The 20246-nt window shown below is 62.3% G+C and overlaps 1 protein-coding gene across 3 annotated transcripts; it reads left to right on the top strand.

Annotated features, from left to right (window-relative positions):
- Positions 1 to 35: 35 nt before the first annotated feature.
- On the top strand, positions 36 to 20231 carry RABL6 (RAB, member RAS oncogene family like 6). 3 transcript variants are annotated; one of them, XM_027104248.1, is made up of 16 exons: positions 36 to 133; positions 6686 to 6820; positions 8036 to 8083; positions 10354 to 10406; positions 11347 to 11438; positions 11568 to 11708; positions 12264 to 12369; positions 13824 to 13927; positions 16016 to 16335; positions 16563 to 16713; positions 17359 to 17412; positions 17597 to 17809; positions 17891 to 18113; positions 18470 to 18641; positions 19420 to 19478; positions 19575 to 20231. In XM_027104248.1, the coding sequence occupies exons 4-16, from the start codon at positions 10386 to 10388 to the stop codon at positions 19764 to 19766; spliced, it is 1848 nt and encodes a 615-aa protein (XP_026960049.1). In that variant the 5' UTR covers positions 36 to 133; positions 6686 to 6820; positions 8036 to 8083; positions 10354 to 10385; the 3' UTR covers positions 19767 to 20231. The 3 variants fall into 3 exon arrangements, with proteins under 3 accessions (XP_026960049.1, XP_026960047.1, XP_026960048.1); XM_027104246.1 differs by lacking the exon at positions 36 to 133 and adding an exon at positions 395 to 753; XM_027104247.1 differs by lacking the exons at positions 36 to 133; positions 17359 to 17412 and adding an exon at positions 397 to 753.
- The last annotated feature ends 15 nt before the right edge of the window (positions 20232 to 20246 follow it).

The raw sequence follows: 20246 nt of genomic DNA, 5'->3' as shown, positions 1-20246 counted from the left end.
GTCATTGGTTACACAAATAAACAATTTTCCAGGATTGCGGGGCACCTGAGGGGACGCAGATGTGGGGGACAGCGTTGGGAAGTCTGCGGCGCAGTGGGGTGCTCGGTGTGGATCTGGGCCCGAGGGTGCAGGGGTAAGAGTGAGTAGGGGGTCCGGGCGGGGATGCGGACGGGGCTCTGAGCTGAGCTGAAACCCTGGGGGCAGTTCGTAAGGCGGGACTGCGGAGTCCAAAGCCCCGCACCTACACCGCCCGGCTCGAGAGCGCACCTCCGCGCGCCACACGCCCGTGGCCCTCGCGGCGCCCCGTAGCCGCACGCCCCGCGACCGTAGCGCTCTGCGCACGCGCACCCCTCCGCGCGCCGCACTCCTCTGGCCCTCGCGGAGCCCCGTAGCCGCGCGCCCCGCCGAGCCGGCGCCAAGATGGCGGCGCTGACGAGTGCAGAGCGGCCGCGCCGGGGTCCGCGGGGGACGAAGCTGATCCTCCGCGGCTGAGCCCCTGAGCCGCCCTCGAGGCAGGCGCCCAGTCGCCGGGGCCCGGGACATGGTGCGATCCGCGCCGCGCAGCCGCCGCCGCTGCCGCTGAACTCGGGAGCCGCGCCGGGCTCGGACGTGGGAGCGGGAAGATGTTTTCCGCGCTCAAGAAGCTGGTGGGGTCGGAGCAGGCTCCGGGCCGCGACAAGAACATCCCGGCTGGGCTGCAGTCCATGAACCAGGCGCTGCAGAGGCGCTTCGCCAAGGGGGTGCAGTACAACAGTGAGTGTAGCCCGGCGTGGGGTTCCTGCGGGGGCACGTGGAAAGTGGGGGCACGGGTGCAGCGGGCGCCGTCCCGCGGGGTCCGCAGGCCCCAGCCGCGCCGTCCAGGACTTGTGGTAACCGGGGCGGGCCTCGCCCGGGAAGCGCTGGGGGACCCGTCGCGCTCCGAGGGCCTCGCCGTCTGTGTGCAGGTGAGCTGAGCCCTTACCTGTGCCGGGCACGTTGCGGGTGCCCCAGGGGCGTTCCCTTGGGGTTGGGAGGTGATGCGGGCCGGAGAGGAGGTCCTAGAGGACCCCAGGGCCAGAAGGTGGACTCCTCGGCCCGCGGCGCTCCCCTCTGACCTGTGGGTCATTCCCGAGGAATGCTGGCACGGTGGGACATTCGAGTGAAATTGGTCTAGGCGGTTCCTGGTGCGTCTGCGGTACCCTCATTGGCCCAGGTGACCTCGTCTAAGAGGGATTCTTACATAACGTGGGGAGAGTCTGTGGTGTATGACGCTTCTTAAAGTGGGTGGTGGAGCTCTCCATCCATGAACCGTGGGGTCACCCGCAAGAGAAGAGAGCGGAGGACTCCGCCGTCTTCGGTAGTTTGAGCTATGGGATTTTTCTTTGTAGACTTCGAACCCCGTTTGAAGACGGAATGTCAGCTACACCGCACGTTCTTACCCCCCCCCCTTTTTTTTAAAAAGAAGCATTTGTAAGGGATATATTTAGAAAAGCTCCAGAAGGCACAGGCTCTTACTCTCTTACTTGTTATTGTAGAGATTTCTTTTCTCCTACGGGAAAGAGAAGTTATTTACCAGATGCCCTGAAAGCCCAGGTCGTTTCCAGTCCTCAGTTATAAATTATGTAAATTGTGTAGCTCCTAGAGGCTGACCGTCCTCTTGACCTCTTTAAAGTTTTTCCATCTTGCTGGCTTTTTGCTAGCGGTATTTAAAGATTTTTTAATGTTCTCTGCTTTTAAATTGTTTTCCTTTTTAAGTATTTCTATATATTGCTACAAGATACTGGACATTCCTCCCTTTGCTACTTTCAGGGGAGCCTTTCAGTCTCTGTGATGACCCAGATTTTGGTAACAATGTACCATATTAAAAAACTGATTGGAAAGACTTCGGGTTTAAAAGAGGGATCGTTTTGCATGTATTTTACCCAATTTTGTGTGTATTTCTCTCACATTCCAAGAAGAGGATAATAGTAAGTCAAAATACTCATTTACACAAGTCTTTACAATCCACCTTTGGTTCCCTTATTTAATTTTACTATTTATGGTATTATTTTTTAAAACTTAATCTTAGTCCTTTGGAAACTGGACCTGAAAAATGTTCACCTTTGGAAAAGCACTCCCTGGTGGGCACACCCCCTGGTCCTGGGTGGGCGGGAGTAAAAAGTAGAAAGGATGGGGCTTCCCTGGTGGCGCAGTGGTTGAGAGTCCGCCTGCCGATGCAGAGGACACGGGTTCGTGCCCCGGTCCGGGAAGATCCCACATGCCGCGGAGCGGCTGCGCCCGTGAGCCATGGCCGCTGAGCCTGCGCGTCCGGAGCCTGTGCTCCGCAACGGGAGAGGCCACAACAGTGAGAGGCCCGCGTACCGCAAAAAAAAAAAAAAAAAGTAGAAAGGACATTGGAGTCCTTCCAGAGAAGAGACCTGCCTCAGGAAGTTGGGGAGAGGGGGGGCAGATTCTGATCTGGAACAAAATGAATGAAAGGTGGTGCAGTTGAGAGAAACGGGGTGCTGTGCCCACAGGACATTTCAGGGTGATGCTGCCCCTGTAGTTGGCTAATACTGCAATTTTGAAACTTTAAAATTTTTTTATTAGTCAGTAGAATAGAACATTTCTAATATTTATTTCCCAAAACATCTTACTTAGGAGAGCAAACCAGCAATATGATAGTTATAGACTCAGGACTTTTATGGGTAAGAATTGATGATTGTCTCTTACAGAACCTTGTCCTCCTGGGGCAGATAAGTCGTTTTCTTTTAAATTGCTGTGACGATGAGAAGTGACACCCATGCAGAGTCCCAGCATACACATCCCGTTTAGAATCAAAACCCAAATGAGACATTGGACGTTGTCCATGGTTTGGAAGTCATTCGCGTGTTAAGTGGAAGGATGCTACCTGTGTTGGTCTGCTCTTTCTACCCGTGTTGGGTCCAGTGAGGAGGCCCGGTCTTGTGCGTTTCGTCCAGAGTGCCCTTGCTCCAGGCTGCATTCCTTACTGAGAAAGCCTCCAGACGCTGGGACAGCCAGAGTCCTGGCCAGTCGGATTTCAGTGCTAGCACTTAAAATGGAGTTAAACACCTCCTTGCCAAGAAACCTTTGAAAGGCTGGTTTCTGGGTAAGAGAGCTTTTTCTCTCGGAAATAAACAGCTGTGTTTGGCAAACTATTTGACCTGCCCCAGCAGGGCCGATTTGCAAATTCCCGAGCCTTTGCTGCCCGTGATCTGCCACGTTTTCATTTATAGGTTTTCCTTCCCTAGCGTTCATTTACTTCGCAAATATTTACTGAGCGTAGATCAGTGAAAACCCAGACGGCAGTCTCTGCCTTGTGGAGCTTCCATTCTAGTGGGGGTAGAAAGGCAGACTGTGGGCACTAAGCATGATGAGGCGGTAACCATATCACCCATCTGAAGGGTGGAGGAACGGAGCAGGGTGGGGGCTGGGGTTGGGACTTTACGTAGAAGGTCAGAGCGGGCCTCGTGGAGAAGGGCCGAGGGGTCACAGCGGAGCGAGATCAGGAGACAAGCACGGGGGGCCAAGCCGCAGAAGTGCGGCCCTCACACCGTCCTGGGGACTCTGTGAACGGGACACCTCAGAGGGCTCTGAGCAGAGGAGCCACTGCTGCGGTGGGGGTGAGGGGCTGCCCAGGAGGAGGTGGCCAGCTGGGCGTGTGTCTAGTGACCCCTGCTGGTGGTACGGAGAAAGGGCATCGCTGGATTTCAGTTGTGCCTCCTGCGGAGTGATTGATTGCATCATTTGCATCCAAGATAAAGCGCTTTTTTTTTGTTGTACGAAAACACAAAAGCAAGATTCCTTGTCTTGCAGGAAATGTGTGGCCGTGTGAGTGAATTACTGTTGGATCGGAGTAGAAGAGATTCTTGGGTCTTCTGCGTTGTAGCTTTACTTAGAATAAAAGAAAAGACGTAGAATAGAAATAGAGTTGTTCTGTTTAGTAAAACGCCTGGCGTAAAGCGCCACGTGCTTCCTAAGTAAGGGCTCCTCGTCGCTTCTTGGGAGAATCTTAATTACAGGTTTTTCAGTGGATCACTTATTTAGCTTATCCCAGCCAGTGTCCAAGGTTCTGAGATTGATTGGACTTTTTAATTTAAAAGTAGAGGCCAATTCCTTTTTTTAATGGATGAAAGCAGGTCATTTTATTTATTTCTGACGTTGTACGGTTTCTTCTAATTAACTTTTTTGAAGAGTAAATTTCAAATTTTAAAAGGATTTCAGTTGAAGAGAGAGAAAATTAAGACTTTTCATTCTCAAAACAGAATAGAAAACAAATATCAATACATGTTAAAATTGGTAAAGATATAAAAGAAGGAAGCAGTTCTAAGATTATATCAAGACTCTGGACTGACAAGCCGTGTTTGAAAAAAGAACCAAAGAGACCCTGCAGAAATGAAAGAGCACGGTCACGCAAACAAAAAGCCGGCAGGTGGGCGAAGCAGCGTAATAGCTGAAGGTGGAGTTGGCACCTGGCAGGGGGATGCGGGCCCAGAACTGAGCGATGCCCACACACATGTGATCTGAGTCTCAGAAGGAAAGAATAGCAGGGGTGGAGAAGAGGTAGTTACTGCAGAAATGCAGGCTAGGACTTCCCGGAGTTCCCGGAGTACGTGAAACTCCAAGAAACCCAAGGCCAGGGCTTTCAGACTCCCAGAGTTGGACACATCATGGGAATTTCAGGACAGCAAAGTCAAAGAGGAGAATTGTAGAAGCGACCAGTGCAAGCAGAGGGACAGCCAAGAGCCTGACAACACGCCGACAGTGATGGTGTGGAGACGTTCCTGTGGGGAAATCCTGGTCGGCCTAGAAATCTACGCCAAGTGAGTGAGTGCGATTAAGCCCCTCTCCGGTCTCAGCTGGACAGTTTCTGTGCGAAGGTTCCTGCTGAAATAAGTCCCGGAGGAGGTACTCCAGACAGATGGAGAGGGAGCTCGGGAGATGGAGGAGGTTTGCAAGGCACAGGTCAGCACGGAAATGGGTGAACAAACATCGTGACTACCGTGGGGAACGCAGGAGGAGGAGCCAGGCGCTAGCAATCAGCGTGTAACCCACGATGGCGCTGACCAGCGTGTGTTTAAGTGGGAGCCGAGGACACGTGTTAACTTCAGGCTTCACTGCAGCAGAGGTGTGTGTTAAAGATTTAAGAAAGGAAATAGATCTCAAACCCTCCAAATAAATACCAGGCAAAAGGGGAATTAAAAAAACCCTCGTCCAACATGAAAGAGGCAGAAAAGAGGGGAGGGAGCCCCGGCAGTGACCGGAAATGACCGCATGTGGCGGAGGGGGTTACCCGCCGCTGTTGGCAACCAGGGAATGTGAACAGGCAGACGCACCAGTGAAAGAGAGACTGCGATTTGATTTCTTTCTGGCTGTGTGATGTGTAAGAGACACGTCCAACACACGATGGCATAGAAAGGTCGAAAGCAGGGTCGTGGAACCACGCAGTGGGTCAGTATCAGCCGCGAGGAAGCCGCACCCGTGGGGTCCTCGTGCCGGAGCTGTGGGGACTCATGCTGGGCGCAGGTCAGACAGCCGGCCGGGCGAGAGCAAGACTCAGTGAAGAGCAGGCGTCTGCGCCCAGCCCCGCTCACACCAAGGAGCGTTCCTAAAACCGACCGTCCGAGCAGACCCCGAGGGTACGTGCCACGAAAACCACGTTCTGGGGCCACAGTGAGCCAGACTGGATGGGAATAACAAAGAGGACAACTGTTCGGGGGAGCTTAGAAATATTTCTCAGTAATTTATGGGTCAGAGGAGTATCTGTAATCCAGTGAGAACAGCCCACACACTTGTGCTGGTCGACCCGAGAGTACGGTGTGAAACCCAGGAGAAGAAGAGGAGAAACCTCAAGAAAGAAAGGAAGTAAACGACAAAGAAAAACGCAGGAGCAAGTGGTTTCTAAGAAGGGTCAGTGGAGGCGTCCAGCAAAACACACAGGGTGTGTGTGCGTGACTGGTCAAGTAGACGAGCCTCTGGGAAGGTTAATTAAAAAGACAAAACAAATATCAGGGAGGATGAAGAGTACGCAGCAGCAACCACGAAGCCTAGAACATAAGATGTCACGGACGACTTTGTGCCAGACATTGAAAACTTAGAAGACGGCGCCCTACAGGACGACCGGGTGAGAAACACGGAGACCACGCCGGCCCTGCCCGGTGCCCGGTGCCAGTGGGGGAGACGCTGCCCCCAGCCCTCCACGTGCACACGCTCCTAAACACCGGCTGAGCAAGCAGAGTAGAATCCAGGTTTCCTGTTGTGATCCAGATGTGGTCTTGAGGAGCCCTGCGTCCTGCAGAATCCTGCCCCGAAGATGCCAGGGCTCTGGGAAAGGAGGGTGAGAGTGGACGTGGGAACCATGGGGCCTGCAGAGGTGAGCACAGCCTGCCCCAACCTGTCCCACGGGCACCCACCTCTGGAGCACTGCGTTCCCGAGTGCAGGGTCCCGAGGTCGACCACCTGCCCCGGAGGAAGTCGGTCGGGGGCCTGGGGGAGAGCAGGGCTGCCGGTGCCCCGAGGGAGCGAGCGTGTGCCCACGGCCTCGTCCCTGCGGGGGCTCCCGGCCAGCCCACCTCACCCAGCTCTCCTGGCTCGCCAGCCACACTGGCCACGTCTGTGCACGAGAAGCCATGCGTGGACCCGCTCGGGGAATGGAAGTTTGCCTTTTGCCTTGACTGTCTGCCTCATCTGTGCTTTCTCCCCACAGTGAAGATCGTGATCCGAGGGGACAGGAACACGGGCAAGACAGCCCTGTGGCACCGGCTGCAGGGCAAGAAGTTCGTGGAGGAGTACATCCCCACGCAGGAGATCCAGGTCACCAGCATCCACTGGAGCTACAAAAGTGAGGCGGCGGGGGGCGGGGCTTCCAGGGGCGGGGCCTGCTGGGTAGGGCCTTCCTCCCGTTGCCCGCCCCCAGCCTGGGGTCGCCACAGGAACACCGCACACGCGTGAACTCGGGGGCTCATCAGAGCCGCTTTGGGGTGGCCCTGAAGTCCCCTGTCCTGTGGGAGACTCGGTCCACCTCCCAGGGGCAGAGCCTCCGGGCAGGGAGCATCCCGGCCACAGTGCGTGCTGGGCCGCGGCAGACAGAGGCCCCTTGGGCCTTGGAGCCCGGCTCTCAGCGGCAGTTGTGAGGTGCCGTCCCCACGGGGTCCTGGGAGGGCGTTTGTTGGCGAGGCTGCCTGATGGGCAGAACACACCTGGCGGCCACCCGGCCGGAGGCAGAATGGCAGCACCTCCACTCCGCGCCTGGGGACAGCGGCCACGGGGCGCCCTGCTGGGAGGGAGAGAATCCACTCTGCGTGCCCAGGAGCCAGAAAGCAAAAGCCCTTTGAGCCATTTTAAACATTCCTTTTCGCTGAAAAAAAAAATCCAGCGGGCCAACAGCAGGGCACACGGGCCTTTGTAGACATTCCGGCTCGCTCCTAGGGACGGCCAGGCCGCGACGTAGGACAGCTATGTACATTCGTGCTGCCCTGCCCACCAGCTGCACAGGGAAGCCTCACTCCCTAGGGCACCCCTTCCCGGTCTGGGTGAAGTTGGCGGGGACAGCGCACTTCTTGTGCCCTGCAGCTTGGTGGCAGGTGCCCGGCAGTTCCCCGCCTCTCCCCTTTCCCCACGGAATCCCTGGGGTGGTGGGTGGACCCGCTGACAGCCCGGGCACGTGCACAGGCCCTGATGCCAGACTGGCCCATCCCAGAGCCTGCTGCCCTGGCCCCCCGCAAGCAGCGGAGCCGAGGCCTCTACCAAGGAGCAGGGCAGAATCACGGGGACTGGGCCTTCCCGCAGAAGCCGGGGGCCAGCGGGGGCCGGGTTCAGGCTGGGGGCGAGCCTGCCCCAGGGACCCTTCGGGATACGGGGTCGTGTCAGCGGAGGAGGTGTCCAGATTGCTCCCTGCCTTCCAGGGAGGGGTGTCCTGGGCACAGCACCCGCCACCCTGGGCGGGAGCTGGGGCCCCTGGGGAGGCACCGAGTGGGACAGTGACATCCGCGCGGCCCATCTGTGGAACCGGCAGTTCACACTGCATGCTCATCTGACTGTTTCTCCCCTATTCTAGCCACTGATGATATCGTGAAAGTTGAAGTCTGGGATGTGGTTGACAAAGGTAAGTCAGATCCTCCTATGAGCGTGCTTTTCTCTTTCAAGCTTTGCTTGCGCTGTGGAGGAGAACAGCTGTCCTCTCTCCCTCGGTGGCGGCCCCTCCTCTGCCGCCTCCTGGCGCCTCGTTCCCTTGACTCTGGCTCCTGGGCACAGGGCCCATCGGAGGCCTGGCTCTGTGCTGAGCGTGCCGTCGGGCTCCGGGTGTGTGGTCCAGGATGGAGCGCCCGGTGCTGACCAGTCGGGGCACCATGGTCTTTGCTCTTGAAACACCTGTTCCACCCACTTGAGCTGAGCACGTGGCCGTGGAGGGCAGACACGGACCACACCCAGAGGCTCTGTGGGGCTGTTCAGGGAGTCCTTCCTGCAGCACCATGGGTGTGGCAGCCCACTTGTTCCTGCCCCGGGGCCCAGGGCCAAGGGTCCTTGGCTTCTGAGGTGGCTTGAGCTTTCGGGGACCCCAGCACGCACACAGACCCCAAACGGCCGTGCCTGTGTGCAGCAGGCGGGCCGGGGTGGGGGCGTGGCACGTTCGCCCCCAGCGTCTCATCCCATTCATCTCCTCCTCGCACACAGGCCACAGGCCCCTCCTGTGTGATGCTCGTGTTCCTTCCTGGGGCCAGTGCCCTGTGCACACCGTGGTCTGGCCTCGCAGGTTTGACCTCCGACCCCCAGACCCGGCCTCAGACCCCGCAGGCCTGCTATAGCTCCTCCCGTCCTTCAGGGACAAAGGGACGTTGTCTTCTATGAGCTTGTGTTTTCTGGTGCAGGACACGCACTCTCTCCTACACCACGTTCTTTGGAGGTGGGTTTGGGTCCCGAGGACCCATCGAGCCAGGTGAGGACGCTGCTGCCCTGAGCCCGAGCGCCATGCTGGGGCTACTGCCCCCAGGATGCCTTAAACCCCACAGTGCCTGGAGGGGCCTCGTGCTCCAGAGCGTGCTTGCACTGCGTCCTGTGTGCGTGTGGCCGGGTAGCACTAGGAAGCAGCCCCTTGCAGCCCAGCCGCCATCCCGGATGTGAGGGGGAGCCGTCGCTCGGGCCAGGCTGCCCTCCGTGCCCCGGCACATCCCGCACCCTTGCCCCGCGTGCCTGGCTCCGACTCCCTGGGTCCGCACTCATTCGGGACGGGATGCACATGTCCAGAATGGGCTCTGTCTTTGCTGACGGGACCCCTTCCATGCAGCAGCATGTCGTGTCTTCAGTGGGGGGAACGGCCTCATGGTACAGAGGCAGGCACTGCCCTGTTCTGGGAACCTCCGAGCACCCCACTTCCCGCCCGTGGAAGGGCAGTGATGGGCTGGCCACAGTTCCCTGGGTGGCTGTTCACCACAGAGCTCCTTGCAGCGTGGAGAGGAGGCTTGCTCGTGTGCTGGCGGCCAGGGGCAGGGGCAGCATTCCGTATGAGCGTCCAGCATCCCCACGGCTCCGTCATCTGGTGTCATCTGCAGAGTGGGGAGGAAACGTGCCTTCTCTACCACCCTGACTGGTCCCCTGTTGGACACGGTCCGAGGCTCGTCCACAGCAGCAAAGGGCATCGAGTTGGAGGGGGGTGGCGGCGGCTGAGAGATGGTGCCCCTCGTGGCGGGCGTGGGCGCGGCGTAACTCTGGCTGCCCGGCCCTCCTCCCAGGAGCGCCGGCCCAGGTTCCGCTCTGCTCGCAGCTGGGTGGTGGTGGCACGTCCTGGGCTTTGGCCACACCTGTCGGCAGTCGTGGTGCTCGGGCCTCGACCCCATGGCCCCAGGCATCCACTGGGAGGGCGCGAGGTGGCCAGCGTCCGTTGAGCTGGGGCACCTCCAGAGACGGGACCAGAGGGTGGTGAGAGGTTCTGGGAGAGGCTGTGGAAGAGGCAGAGGGCGGCCTTCTAATAAACGAACCCCAGTTTGTTGGTTTCACCTAGCCCGCTGCTCTGAGACTGAGGGCCCCAGGACCCTAGGGTGACGAGTGGTCCTTTCTCCCCTGTCAGAAATGTCTGAGATGGAGGGAAGGGAGGCTGGGCATGGGAGCTCTTACTGCTCAGGTGGTTCCACGGCTTCCTGGCCCCAAGCCCAGCTCGTCCACCCTCAGCACCGGCTCAGGGAGCCTCCGTGGCCTCCCTGGGGTCCTGGCCATGTCCTGCCCTAGGGTCCCGGCGGCTCCAACCCCAGCCCGTAAGGCACCTACTGGAGGCGGGGGCAGGGGCATGGGGGGCAGTGGGACACAAGGAGGGGCTGCTACCTGCTCAGGCCATCCTTGGGCCCAGCATTTCCACCCCGTGACTTTGTGTCTTTTCTTAAGGAAAATGCAAGAAGCGAGGCGATGCCTTGAAGATGGAGAATGAACCCCAGGAGGTGAGCTGCGTCTGTTCCCACGTGGCCCACTATTCGGGTGGGGGGTTGTGAGCAGGCATCTGTTCTTCAGACCCCTCTGCCTCCCGCCTGGCCTGGCCCTCCTGAGGACTCCATCTGTGCTGGTGGACTCAGGTGCACTCAGTGGCCACTCCCGTGCTGCCCTTGGTCGCGTTGGGGTGGCTGGGGTCACCTGAGCTGCTGCTCTGTGTCAGGGATGCCCGCCAGACCCTACTCGGAGTTGGGGTGACCTGAGAGGTATTTAGGTGAAGTGGCCAAATTTTATATCCGTGTTACAAAGGCCTCAGCCGTTAAAAGCATCGGCACACCTTCAGGTGTGGCCCCAGGCACACGTGGGCATGAGTGTGGCTCCGAGAGGGCTCTCACCACGGCCGCCACCTCGACGCAAAGAATTCAGGGGCCAGCTGCAAAGCTTTCTGACGGCTTCCAAGGGCCCTTCTCTCCGGGTCCTCCCGTCCGTAGACGGCCTCCTGACGGCGGGCAGCCTTTAGGGTTCCCTTTTAGGATAGGAAGATCCAGTGGCCGCCTGGCCCAGGTCTGTGTGGTCTTTGTGGGCATGCTGCCACCGCCCCCAGCACTGCAGCCTCCCTGGTGTGTGTGCTCTGGGCGGCTCTCTGGGACGTGCATCGTCAGCTCTGCGACGCATTTCTTCAGCTCAGTTGTCCCAGAGTGGAGCGTCTGTGAGCCCCAAGGTCGGGACGCCGCCGACGGCCACTGCGGGAGACCCTCAGCTGAGGGCAGGCACGGTGTGGCCTCCACCCCAGATAACCTTGCGTCTATGTTTCTTTTTCCCAAAATGAAAATAGCCATTGTCTTTTCAGTTGTAAAAGTCCTGTTCAGCCTTTCCCAGGAGCTGGCGGGTGCTCGCCTGTGGGACCTGGCCTGGGGCACCGTCTCTGAGGCCCGATTCCCCCATCCCTAGGCGGAGTCCGAGATGGCCCTGGATGCCGAGTTCCTGGACGTGTACAAGAACTGCAACGGGGTGGTCATGATGTTCGACATCACCAAGCAGTGGTGAGGGCGCTGGCCCACTCAGTGCTTCTTGAGGGCTGGCCGTGGGCAGTGTGCATGCTGGCCATTCAGCCACGCTGTTCCCTGGGGGCGGAAGCTAAGGCGGGTCTCTCCCCACATGCGCCTCCCAAGGACCTTCAACTACATTCTCCGGGAGCTTCCCAAAGTGCCGACGCACGTGCCTGTGTGCGTGCTGGGGAACTACCGCGACATGGGCGAGCACCGCGTCATCCTGCCCGACGACGCGCGAGACTTCATCGACAACCTGGACAGGTGGGTGCCAGCTCGCAGGCGCGGCTGCTGCGGTCGGCCTGTCCGCCTGGGACGCTCCTGCTTGCGCCCTCCTCTGCCTCGAGCCCTGGCCGCCCACCCAGCTGCACGGCCTCGGGTCCCCAGGTGCGCCAGCTCCCCCGGCTTCCCTGCCCCGCCTGGCCCGCACCCTGCCCCTCCGGGATGGGGACGCAGACCTGGAGGGCGGGGTGTGGGTGGGCACCTGGCTTCCTGGCACCGAGCAGTCCCAGGTGCCAGGTGGGGGCGGCCTCCCTCCATCTCTGAGGCCGGGGCCGGGCACTGGGGATGGTGCCTCGAGGTCCTGCCGGGCAGGCAGGCAGCATCTTCCTGGTCCAGGCATCCCCTGGTGGGCGCCCGGCTAGGCAGAGCCCTCTGAACTTCAGGTCTCCGCCTGTGGACCATGAGCCCGTCACCCACAGGAGGCGACTCAGCCCTGCAAGGGGGTGCTGGCGCCAAGGGTGGCCCGGCCCGGAGGGGCCAGGCCAGGCTGCCCGCTGCCACCACCGTGTCTCATGTCTCCGTGCTTTTCACGAACAGGCCCCCAGGGTCTTCTTACTTCCGCTACGCCGAGTCCTCCATGAAGAACAGCTTCGGGCTCAAGTACCTGCACAGGTTCTTCAACATCCCATTCCTGCAGCTCCAGGTGAGCCCTGCCGGCAGTGTGCGGGGCGTGGGGCTTGATCTGCCAGGGCCGCTGTGGCGCAGGGACGGGGCCCGAGCGGGCGGGCAGCTTGGTGGTTTGGTTGGAGTGAGGCCGTCAGTTAGGATGCCGTGTGCGGATGCTGGCGGCCCCTGGATGGCCCACCCTGTCCCCTCCCCTTGCCTGGTGGTCTGGGACCTGGGCCTTTCTGGAGCCACGGACCCACCAGCTGCGGGAGAACATGGGTGTCCTTGCATGTTCTTCCCGGGAGCTGTGACCCTCTGCGCTGACCCCTGCTGGGGCCCTCGTGTGTCCGTCCTCACCGAGGAGGTGCACTCGGCCCCGGCACCCAGATCAGGACGCCTCGGATCCTCCCTGTGGCCGTGCCGCTGTGTCCCCGCTGTGGACCTGGCCCCTCTCTGGCGACAGGTGCCGGGATGGGCCCGAGAAGCCCCTGCCTACTGTGCAGCCCTTTGCTCTTGGTGTTATTGACCTTCGTATTTGGGAACAGTTGTAGGTTTGCAGAGGGCGCAGAGGGTTCCGTGCCCCGGTTCAGTTCCCAATTGCAGCCTCATGTTCCCACGCGTTCCCATCAAGACCACAGAACCAGGCTTTGTCGGCACCTCCCGCCAGCTCTGTCCTGGGCCCCACCCAGCCCACCCCACACGTGCCGGTCACTCTTCCGCGGCTGCGCTGGGCTGTGACAGTTCTTCAGACGTGCCTGGCTCAGGGTCTGTCTGACCTCAGATGGGTGATGGGCTTTTGTGCGCGAGACCCCAGAGGTGACTGCCCTGCTCATCACATGGCGGGGCACGTGTCACCCACGCGGCTTGTCACTGGGACATTGACCCGTGGCCCTTCTCCAGAAGGATGTGGAACTTACGCGGGCGAGCGGCTCTTTCCTTTCCTCTCGCCTTCTTTTGAAGGGATGAGGCCTCTGCAGGCCAGGGCGGCGGGCGTTTTCAGGGTGTCCAGACCTCGCAGACGTGCTGGCCACCCTTTCCTGGGTGTTGATCCTCGTCGCCTGAAGGAGTCCCTTTCACTTTCTGTCCAAGTAAAACGTGCACACAACTCGCAGGAAGACGCCCGCAGCGTGGGTTGGGGGGTGGCATCGGGCAGGATGGAAGCTGGAAGCCGCTGCTGGTCCTGAGCCTGGGGCTGGCAGGAAGCGCGTGGTTTTCAGCAAGTGTTGGGGCTTCTTACACTTTGGGGTACCTTGTGTGAACAGGGCGCTGTCTCTCTGGGCGGTTCGCTCGCATCACGACCTCTGCCCCTGGAGCCGGGCAGAGCAGCCGAGGCATCATGCCCCCCTGGGCGAGGCCGTGCGGGCTCCCGGCTCCAGGCACTCAGCTTCAGGTGGTTTTGTCCATCAAGGGCCCGCCGAGAGGGGCGCCAGGCTGAAGGGGTGGCTCACCGCAGCGACGGTCCCGGCTCAGGGGTCTGCTTCCTTTCTGTAGAGAGAGACGCTGCTGCGGCAGCTGGAGACGAACCAGCTGGACATCGATGCCACGCTGGAGGAGTTGTCCGTGCAGCAGGAGACCGAGGACCAGAACTACGACATGTATGTCGGCCGCGGCTGCCCTCAGCATTTAGACCCTGCAGGCGGGGCTCTGCGGGCAGGTGGCACGTGCACCCTGTGGGCCAGGCCTCCCTCTGAGCTCGGGTGTGCGCTCAGCGGGCCCACAGCCTGAGTGCCACCCACCCGGGTAGATCTGTCCGCGTGGAGGTGTGTTGCTCAAAGAAATGGAGTCATTTCAGCTTTGAATGTGGTCCAGGCCCCATGGGAAGGGGGTGAGGGTGGCTCTCTCCACGCTGTCAGGCCTCGGCTCTTCTTGGGAAGCAGATACCGGGCTCCTGCTGGCCCTGAGGATATGAGGTTGGACACCCCAGGGCCCTGCCGCCCCCGCCCACTGAGCACTTCGGGCCCGGCCTGCTTTAACCGGGTGTGACGGGCACACAGCGTGGCCAGCAGTTCACGGAGGTGCTTCTGCAGCTGCTGCCCTCAGACAGCTGCGTGCCTTGCGGGGGTGGAGGGAACACGGCGTGCGGGCCCGGTGCGGCTGTAGGCGCTCTAGCTGCCTGGCCCCCGCCTGCCTCTGTCCAGACCGGCCCGCCTGTCGGCCACCTGGCATGCAGAAGGGGGAGCCGCTGACCCGGCCACGTGTCCACCGCAGGCCCCAGCAAGACCGGCCACCCTGGCGTTTTCCAGCCGAGGCCCCGTCCCTGTTTTGACATAGGTTTCCGAGGTTGATGCCAGTGGAGAGAGCTCCTTGACCTTGGGAAGGCATGTTGGGTGGGAACGAAATCTCCTGGCCCTTGATAGTGGAGGAAGGGGCGTTGTCCTGCCACTTCCAGCAGGATGGCCGAGTGGGCGGGGAGCAGCCCCCGGGCAGGCCCTCCTCTGCCCTCGCAGGGTTTTGGGGCGCCCAGAGCAGGTAGCAGGCCCGTCCGCCTTCCACAGCTCGTGGGGGAAGGCCTAACCCTGAACCACCCCTAAAAACAGGTGCTTCCTTTGTTTTGTTGAATTATCCAAATGTTGGGGCTGGGGGGTGGGGCGCAGGCTGCTGCCCCACCTGTGCTCACGGCCTGGAGCACGGGCTCTGGCTGCGGCCCAGGCAGGACCCTCGCACCTCCCAGCTGCCCCAGAGGGACTCGAGGAAGGGCCTTTGGGTCTCCCGAGAAAGATCCAGCTGCTGGTCCTGGAACAGCGAGAGGGGGGCAGCAGGAGTTATTCTGGGCGGGGGTTCACCTGCTCCGTCTGCCAGGCTGGCCTTGCTGTGGATGCCACCCTGGGGCTGACCAGCTCCTGCAAGGTGTCCTCTGACGGAGAGCTTGGGCGCCCGGCGTCACCAAGCATAGGGTCCCTGGGGAGGTGGCATCTGGAGCCTCCCCACAGCGTCCGTCCCCAGCCAGCCCCCGGGACCAGGCCATTGGAAGAAGGCGGCACCACGGGGGGGCTCGGCTGTGGTGTCCCTGTGACCTCCCCTGAGCAGCTGGGGGACCGGACGAGGTCTGGGGCGGATCCGCTCCCAGCCTGCGCCAGGACCCAGTGCCTTGCCCGTCCTTCCTCCCACCCCCCACCCCCTCACCCAAATACCAACCTAGAGGTGAGGCCGGCCGGCCCGGACGCCCCAGCCCCCCGGGACCCCGGCCCACAAGCACAGGCCGGCTCTCCATTCCACACCTTCTGTTTGAAAGCCCACCCCACGGGAGGAGGGCCCTGCTACAGGCCTAGGTGACACCAGGGTCCTCAGCCAGTGGGACGGTCGGGCCCAGGCTGCCCGGGTCTAGGCCCCTCCCTGTCTGGGAGGGTTGCAGCCTGTCCCTGTAGGTGGGTTCTAGAAACAGGGTCAGGGGGCATAGAGCGGGGGCACAGCAAAGCCTGCCTGTCTGCACACGCGCACCCTTCCACTTGAGGGAAGAGACTCCCAGCCAGTGTTGGTGTTCGCACCTGTCACTCCCCGCCCTGGGGGCGCTTGCAGTGTTTGCCACCAGCCTGCGCTGGGAAACCTGGAAAGGCAGATAGGGGCTCTGAGCCTGAGAGCGGGGACACCCCGTCCCCATCAGCACAGCAGCAGCAGCCTCTGAGGAGCCTCAGGAGGAGGCGCAGGGAGGTGGCTTTCTCACCCCTTGCCCTGTTTGCCCCCAGCTTCCTTGAGATGATGGAGGCCCGCAGCCGTGGCCACGCGTCCCCGCTGGCCACCAACGGGCAGAGTCCATCCTCGGGCTCCCCATCTCCTGTGGTGCCTCTGAGTGCAGTGTCCACGGGGAGCTCCAGCCCCAGCACACCCCAGCCGGCTCCGCAGCCGCCCCTCCAGGCCCCCTCGGCTTGCCTGGGGCCCCCCTGCCCCTCGGAGGCGCCGCCAGCCCCTGCACACCCCCTGGTCCCCGCGGCACCCCCCCGGCGCAGCATCATCTCGCGGCTGTTCGGGACCTCGCCGGCGGCCGAGGTGGCCCCTTCACCCCCAGGTAGGCCCCAGAAGCAGCCCTCGGGAGGTGGGCACAGGCATCCCAAGTGGGGCACAGCCCTGTCTCCCTGGCCCCGGGAGCCCTTGCCGGCCAGGATGGGGTCCCCCTTCTTCCTGCTGGGCAGGCAGCCCCACAGCCTAGCCACACAGCATCCTGCTTGTGGCCCAGCCTGGGGTGGACCCGGCTGGGCTGGGCGCTGGGCAAGAGTTGGTGCCTGCTGTCCACAGAGCCGGCCCCAGCTTCAGAGGCCCCGGCAAGAGTCCAGAACGTGGAGGACTTTGTTCCTGACGACAGTCTTGACCGCAGCTTCCTGGAGGACGTAGCCCCCCCAAAGGATGAAAAGAAAGTTGGAGCCAAGGTCCCGCAGGACAGTGACAGGTAAGCACGGGGCCTGGAAGGCAGGCAGGTAGCTGCTGCCGTCCTCAGCCTTGGCCCTCGGCCCGTCAGGTGTGGACTGCTGCCTCCCTGGCACTGGGCGGGCGGAGGGGACAGGCACCCCATCTGGGCTCTGGGGACAGAAGCAGAGCTGGGCCTGAGGAGCTGCGGGAAGGGCAGCCTCACACCTGCAGGGAGGGAGCAGGGAGCCGGTGACCCGCCTGTCGGTGGCATCTTCCTGTCAGTGACTTCCTCGGGCTGATGCCACTTGAGAGCCTTGGCCGGGTGGAAGGAGGAATCCTGGGGCCAAAGAGCTGCCGTCAGCTTCTCCCGCAGCAGGTGGCCGGTCAGGGCCGCACGGGAGAGGCTCGAGGCCCGGCGCACACTCTCCCTTCCCGGTGCCGAGCCCAAGTGAGGCCCGCCGCTCCGCCTCCACCATCACCGCGTGTCCCAAAGTGCAAAATACCAGGCCGAAGCCAGCACTGTGCCCCTGCCAAGGGAGGGCCCCGGCATCACTGAGCCCCTCATCACCCTGGGCCCCACACCCCTCACCCCACTGCCCCACGGGAGGGCACCCACTTCAGGTGTCCACCCGCGGGCCCCGCCGTGGCTTCCCGCCGCACAGGGGCATCTCTGTCCTCTCCTCAGCCCACCTCACACCTGCTCTCCTGTCGACCTTTGCCACAGCTCTGCTGCAATGTGGTGGGTCCCCTACACGGGACAGCCCCCAAGGCCACCCTCGAAGTGCATCCCCCTTTGCTGCGTCCATGCAAGGGTGGACAACCCCGCCGTCAGGGCCCTTGCCTGGCACAGAGCGGCCTGGTGATCAGGGTGGGTGCTCCGTACCCCACTCGTGACCTCTGGCTGCCCCGCTTGTCCTTTGCAGTGATGGGGAGGCCCCAGGAGGGAACCCAATGGTGGCGGGTTTCCAGGACGACGTGGACCTTGAAGATAAGCCGCCTAGTAGGCCCCTGCCACCCACGGGCCCCATCCCCAGGGAGCACATCACTCTGTCCAGCGAGGAGGAAGAGGTGGCGGCAGGGCGCCACGAGGCCACCGTCCTGGCCCCCCAGAAGTGCTCTGAACCAGGGACCAAACGGTATGTTGGGGGTGGGAAGGAAGGGGTGTCCCGCGGGGGAGGGCAGCCTCAGGCTCCGTGACCCTCCTGTGTGTCCTGCAGTTCCTCCACGAAGGCCTCGAGGCCACACCAGGACGCAGCTCCCAAGGCCACAGAGCCCCACTGGCCAGGCGGCACTGAGGGCTCCTCTCCGGGGCTGGAGGACCGGGGGGACAAGCAGGTGTCATCGGAGAGTGACCCCGAGGGGCCTATTGCCGCCCAGATGCTCTCCTTCGTCATGGACGACCCTGACTTTGAGAGTGACTCAGATGCTCAGCGGAGAGCGGTGAGGACCAATCTTGGCACCACGCTGCCTCCGAGTCCAGGGCGAGTGGTGGGTGGGGAATGGCAGAAAGGCACGGGAGGCACGAGAACGCAGCAGGGGTCTCGCGGGGCGTGAGTCAGGGCAGCCTGGCTGAGCCGGGAGGGCTGCCCCGCAGGGGGCTGCGTGTGCCAGGCCCAGGCTGCCCCCGTTCTGGGGAGGATGTGGTGGGGGGCCTCGGCGTCACGGCTGCCCCGCTCGGGCTGTCGTCACTCTGGGTGAGCCCCTGGTGCGGGGCCGGCGCAGGAGCCTCCTTACGGAGTCACGTGACAGGGAACTGGGGAGGGGCTCAGCGGCCCACCTGCCCCCTCCTTCTCCAGTGTGAGTTCCCGGTGCGAGAGGACCTCTCGGACGTGACGGATGAGGAAGCCGGCCCTGTCCAGCCGCCCCCGCCCCCCAAACCCCCTGCCCCCTCCTTCAGACTGAAGAACGACTCGGATCTCTTCGGGTTGGGGCTGGAGAACACAGGCCACAAGGAGAGCAGCGAGGAAGGTAGCTGCGGGGCGACACGCCTGCCCCTCCCTCCCCATCCAACAGCGTCGGCACTGGTGACTTGTACTGTGTCCCAGCCAGGGGCCATGTTTCTGACCCCCTTACCTGTGCCTTTGAACCTGGGGGCCCCAGAGCACAGGGGCGCAAGCAGCGAGGCCATCCCGCGGGGCCGGAAGCCCAGTTTCTTCTTTTTTCTCTGCCCTGCTTGGGGTCCGGCTGTGTTCTGACGACATCCCAGGCTTTCAGGCCAGGACCAGGCTGGAAGGATGGGCAGCTGAGGCAGCTGACCAAGTGGCCACAGGGGAGGCGTTTGGCGGCGTGGGCAGCGCTGCTGTAAGCTCTTCTGAGCCCTCAGTCCGGCCCTGCGTTGCTGGGCCCCCATGTGCTCCATGACGACCCTGGCCAGCTCCACCGCTCCCTGCCTCATCCCCAGCCTCCACCCTGGGCAGCTCGAGCCCAGCAGCGTCACCCGGGCCGGTCCTGGAACTGCCTCGTCCCCAAAGTGGGGAGGAAAGGACCTTCCTGGGCCTGTCCTGGTGCTGAAGTGTCGGCCCGTCCACAGGAGCGGCTCCTGTTGCCTTTGTAGCCAGGGGCCCACCCAGACCCAGGGCAGAGGCTTCAGGTGCTGGGTGTTCACTCTGGGCTGTGCTCACACTGGGACCCCGGCTCAGGGCCTCTGCTAGACCCGCCCACTCCCAGGCTCACACCAGTCCGGGAGGCCCGGGGAGGGCCTGGCCTCTGGTCCACGGGGAGCTGAGGCTGCGTCTCATCCGTGCAGATAAGGAGGGCAGGCCTCCCTCGAAGGAGAAGAAGAAGAAGAAGAAGAAGGGCAGAGAGGTACACACGCTCCCTGAGCCCTCCCGGGTGCCCCTGGGCAGGGCGGGCCCAGCTCTCCCAGCCCCCGGGTGACGCTGCACGCCCCCCCCCCCCCAGGAGGAAGAGAAGGCCGTGAAGAAGAAGAGCCGGCGGAAGAAGAGCAGGGACCAAGCGGAGGACAAGGGTCGGGAGGAGCGGCGGCGGCGGCGGGGCACAGAGAGGCCTGCGGTCGACGAGCTGGAGGCCTTCCTGGGGGGCGGGGCCCCGGGCGGCCACCTCCGCGGGGGCGGCGATTATGAGGAGCTCTAGGCCTGGCGCGCAGACCACAGGGCGCTCCGCATGTGCTGGGGGCGCTGGGCCTGCCCTGCGGGGAGGGGCAGCCGGCCCCCAGCGCTTCTCAGGGATGGGACTGAGGCCGAGGAAGCCCGTGAGGCTGTTTGCAGGGTTGGGGCAATGTTCCCGTCGCCCGCCCGGCCCCTGCTTGCCCTCGGCCCGCCGCACGCACTCACCCAGGCCCGCTGCATGCAGCGGCCTCCGCTTCAGCTGCGCCGGCTCTGCAGACCTCTGGTCCCCAGACCCTTGGGGCACCTGTGCGCAGAGGGCAGGCGGCGCTGGCGCGTCTCTGGGGGCAGCTCTTTCCAGGCACGGCGACCGGCTTTGCACCCGCACCTGAGCTCGGGCGTGCGCGGGCCAAGCGGGGAGGCCCACAACACTCGTGTTCTTTTGTTGTCCTTGCACACCACTCGGACCATAAAGCTCTCCTGTTTTACTGCGCATCTGTGTATGCTG

Source organism: Aethalodelphis obliquidens, unplaced genomic scaffold, assembly GCF_003676395.1.
Source record: "Aethalodelphis obliquidens isolate GAN/ISIS:26980383/991018 unplaced genomic scaffold, ASM367639v1 scaffold7, whole genome shotgun sequence".
Lineage (NCBI taxonomy): Eukaryota > Metazoa > Chordata > Mammalia > Artiodactyla > Delphinidae > Aethalodelphis > Aethalodelphis obliquidens.
Note: the sequence above shows the minus strand (reverse complement) of the source record. Positions and strands in the feature narration are given on the sequence as shown.

What these genes read in the sequence shown, in the direction of transcription:
- RABL6 (XM_027104246.1), top strand. Translation starts at nt 624, where the DNA reads ATGTTTTCCGCGCTCAAGAAGCTGGTGGGGTCGGAGCAGGCTCCGGGC. An exon ending in CATCCACTGGAGCTACAAAA is followed by an intron (nt 6,821 to 8,035) that starts GTGAGGCGGCGG and finishes CCCCTATTCTAG; the next exon opens with CCACTGATGATATCGTGAAA. An exon ending in CTGGGATGTGGTTGACAAAG is followed by an intron (nt 8,084 to 10,353) that starts GTAAGTCAGATC and finishes TCTTTTCTTAAG; the next exon opens with GAAAATGCAAGAAGCGAGGC.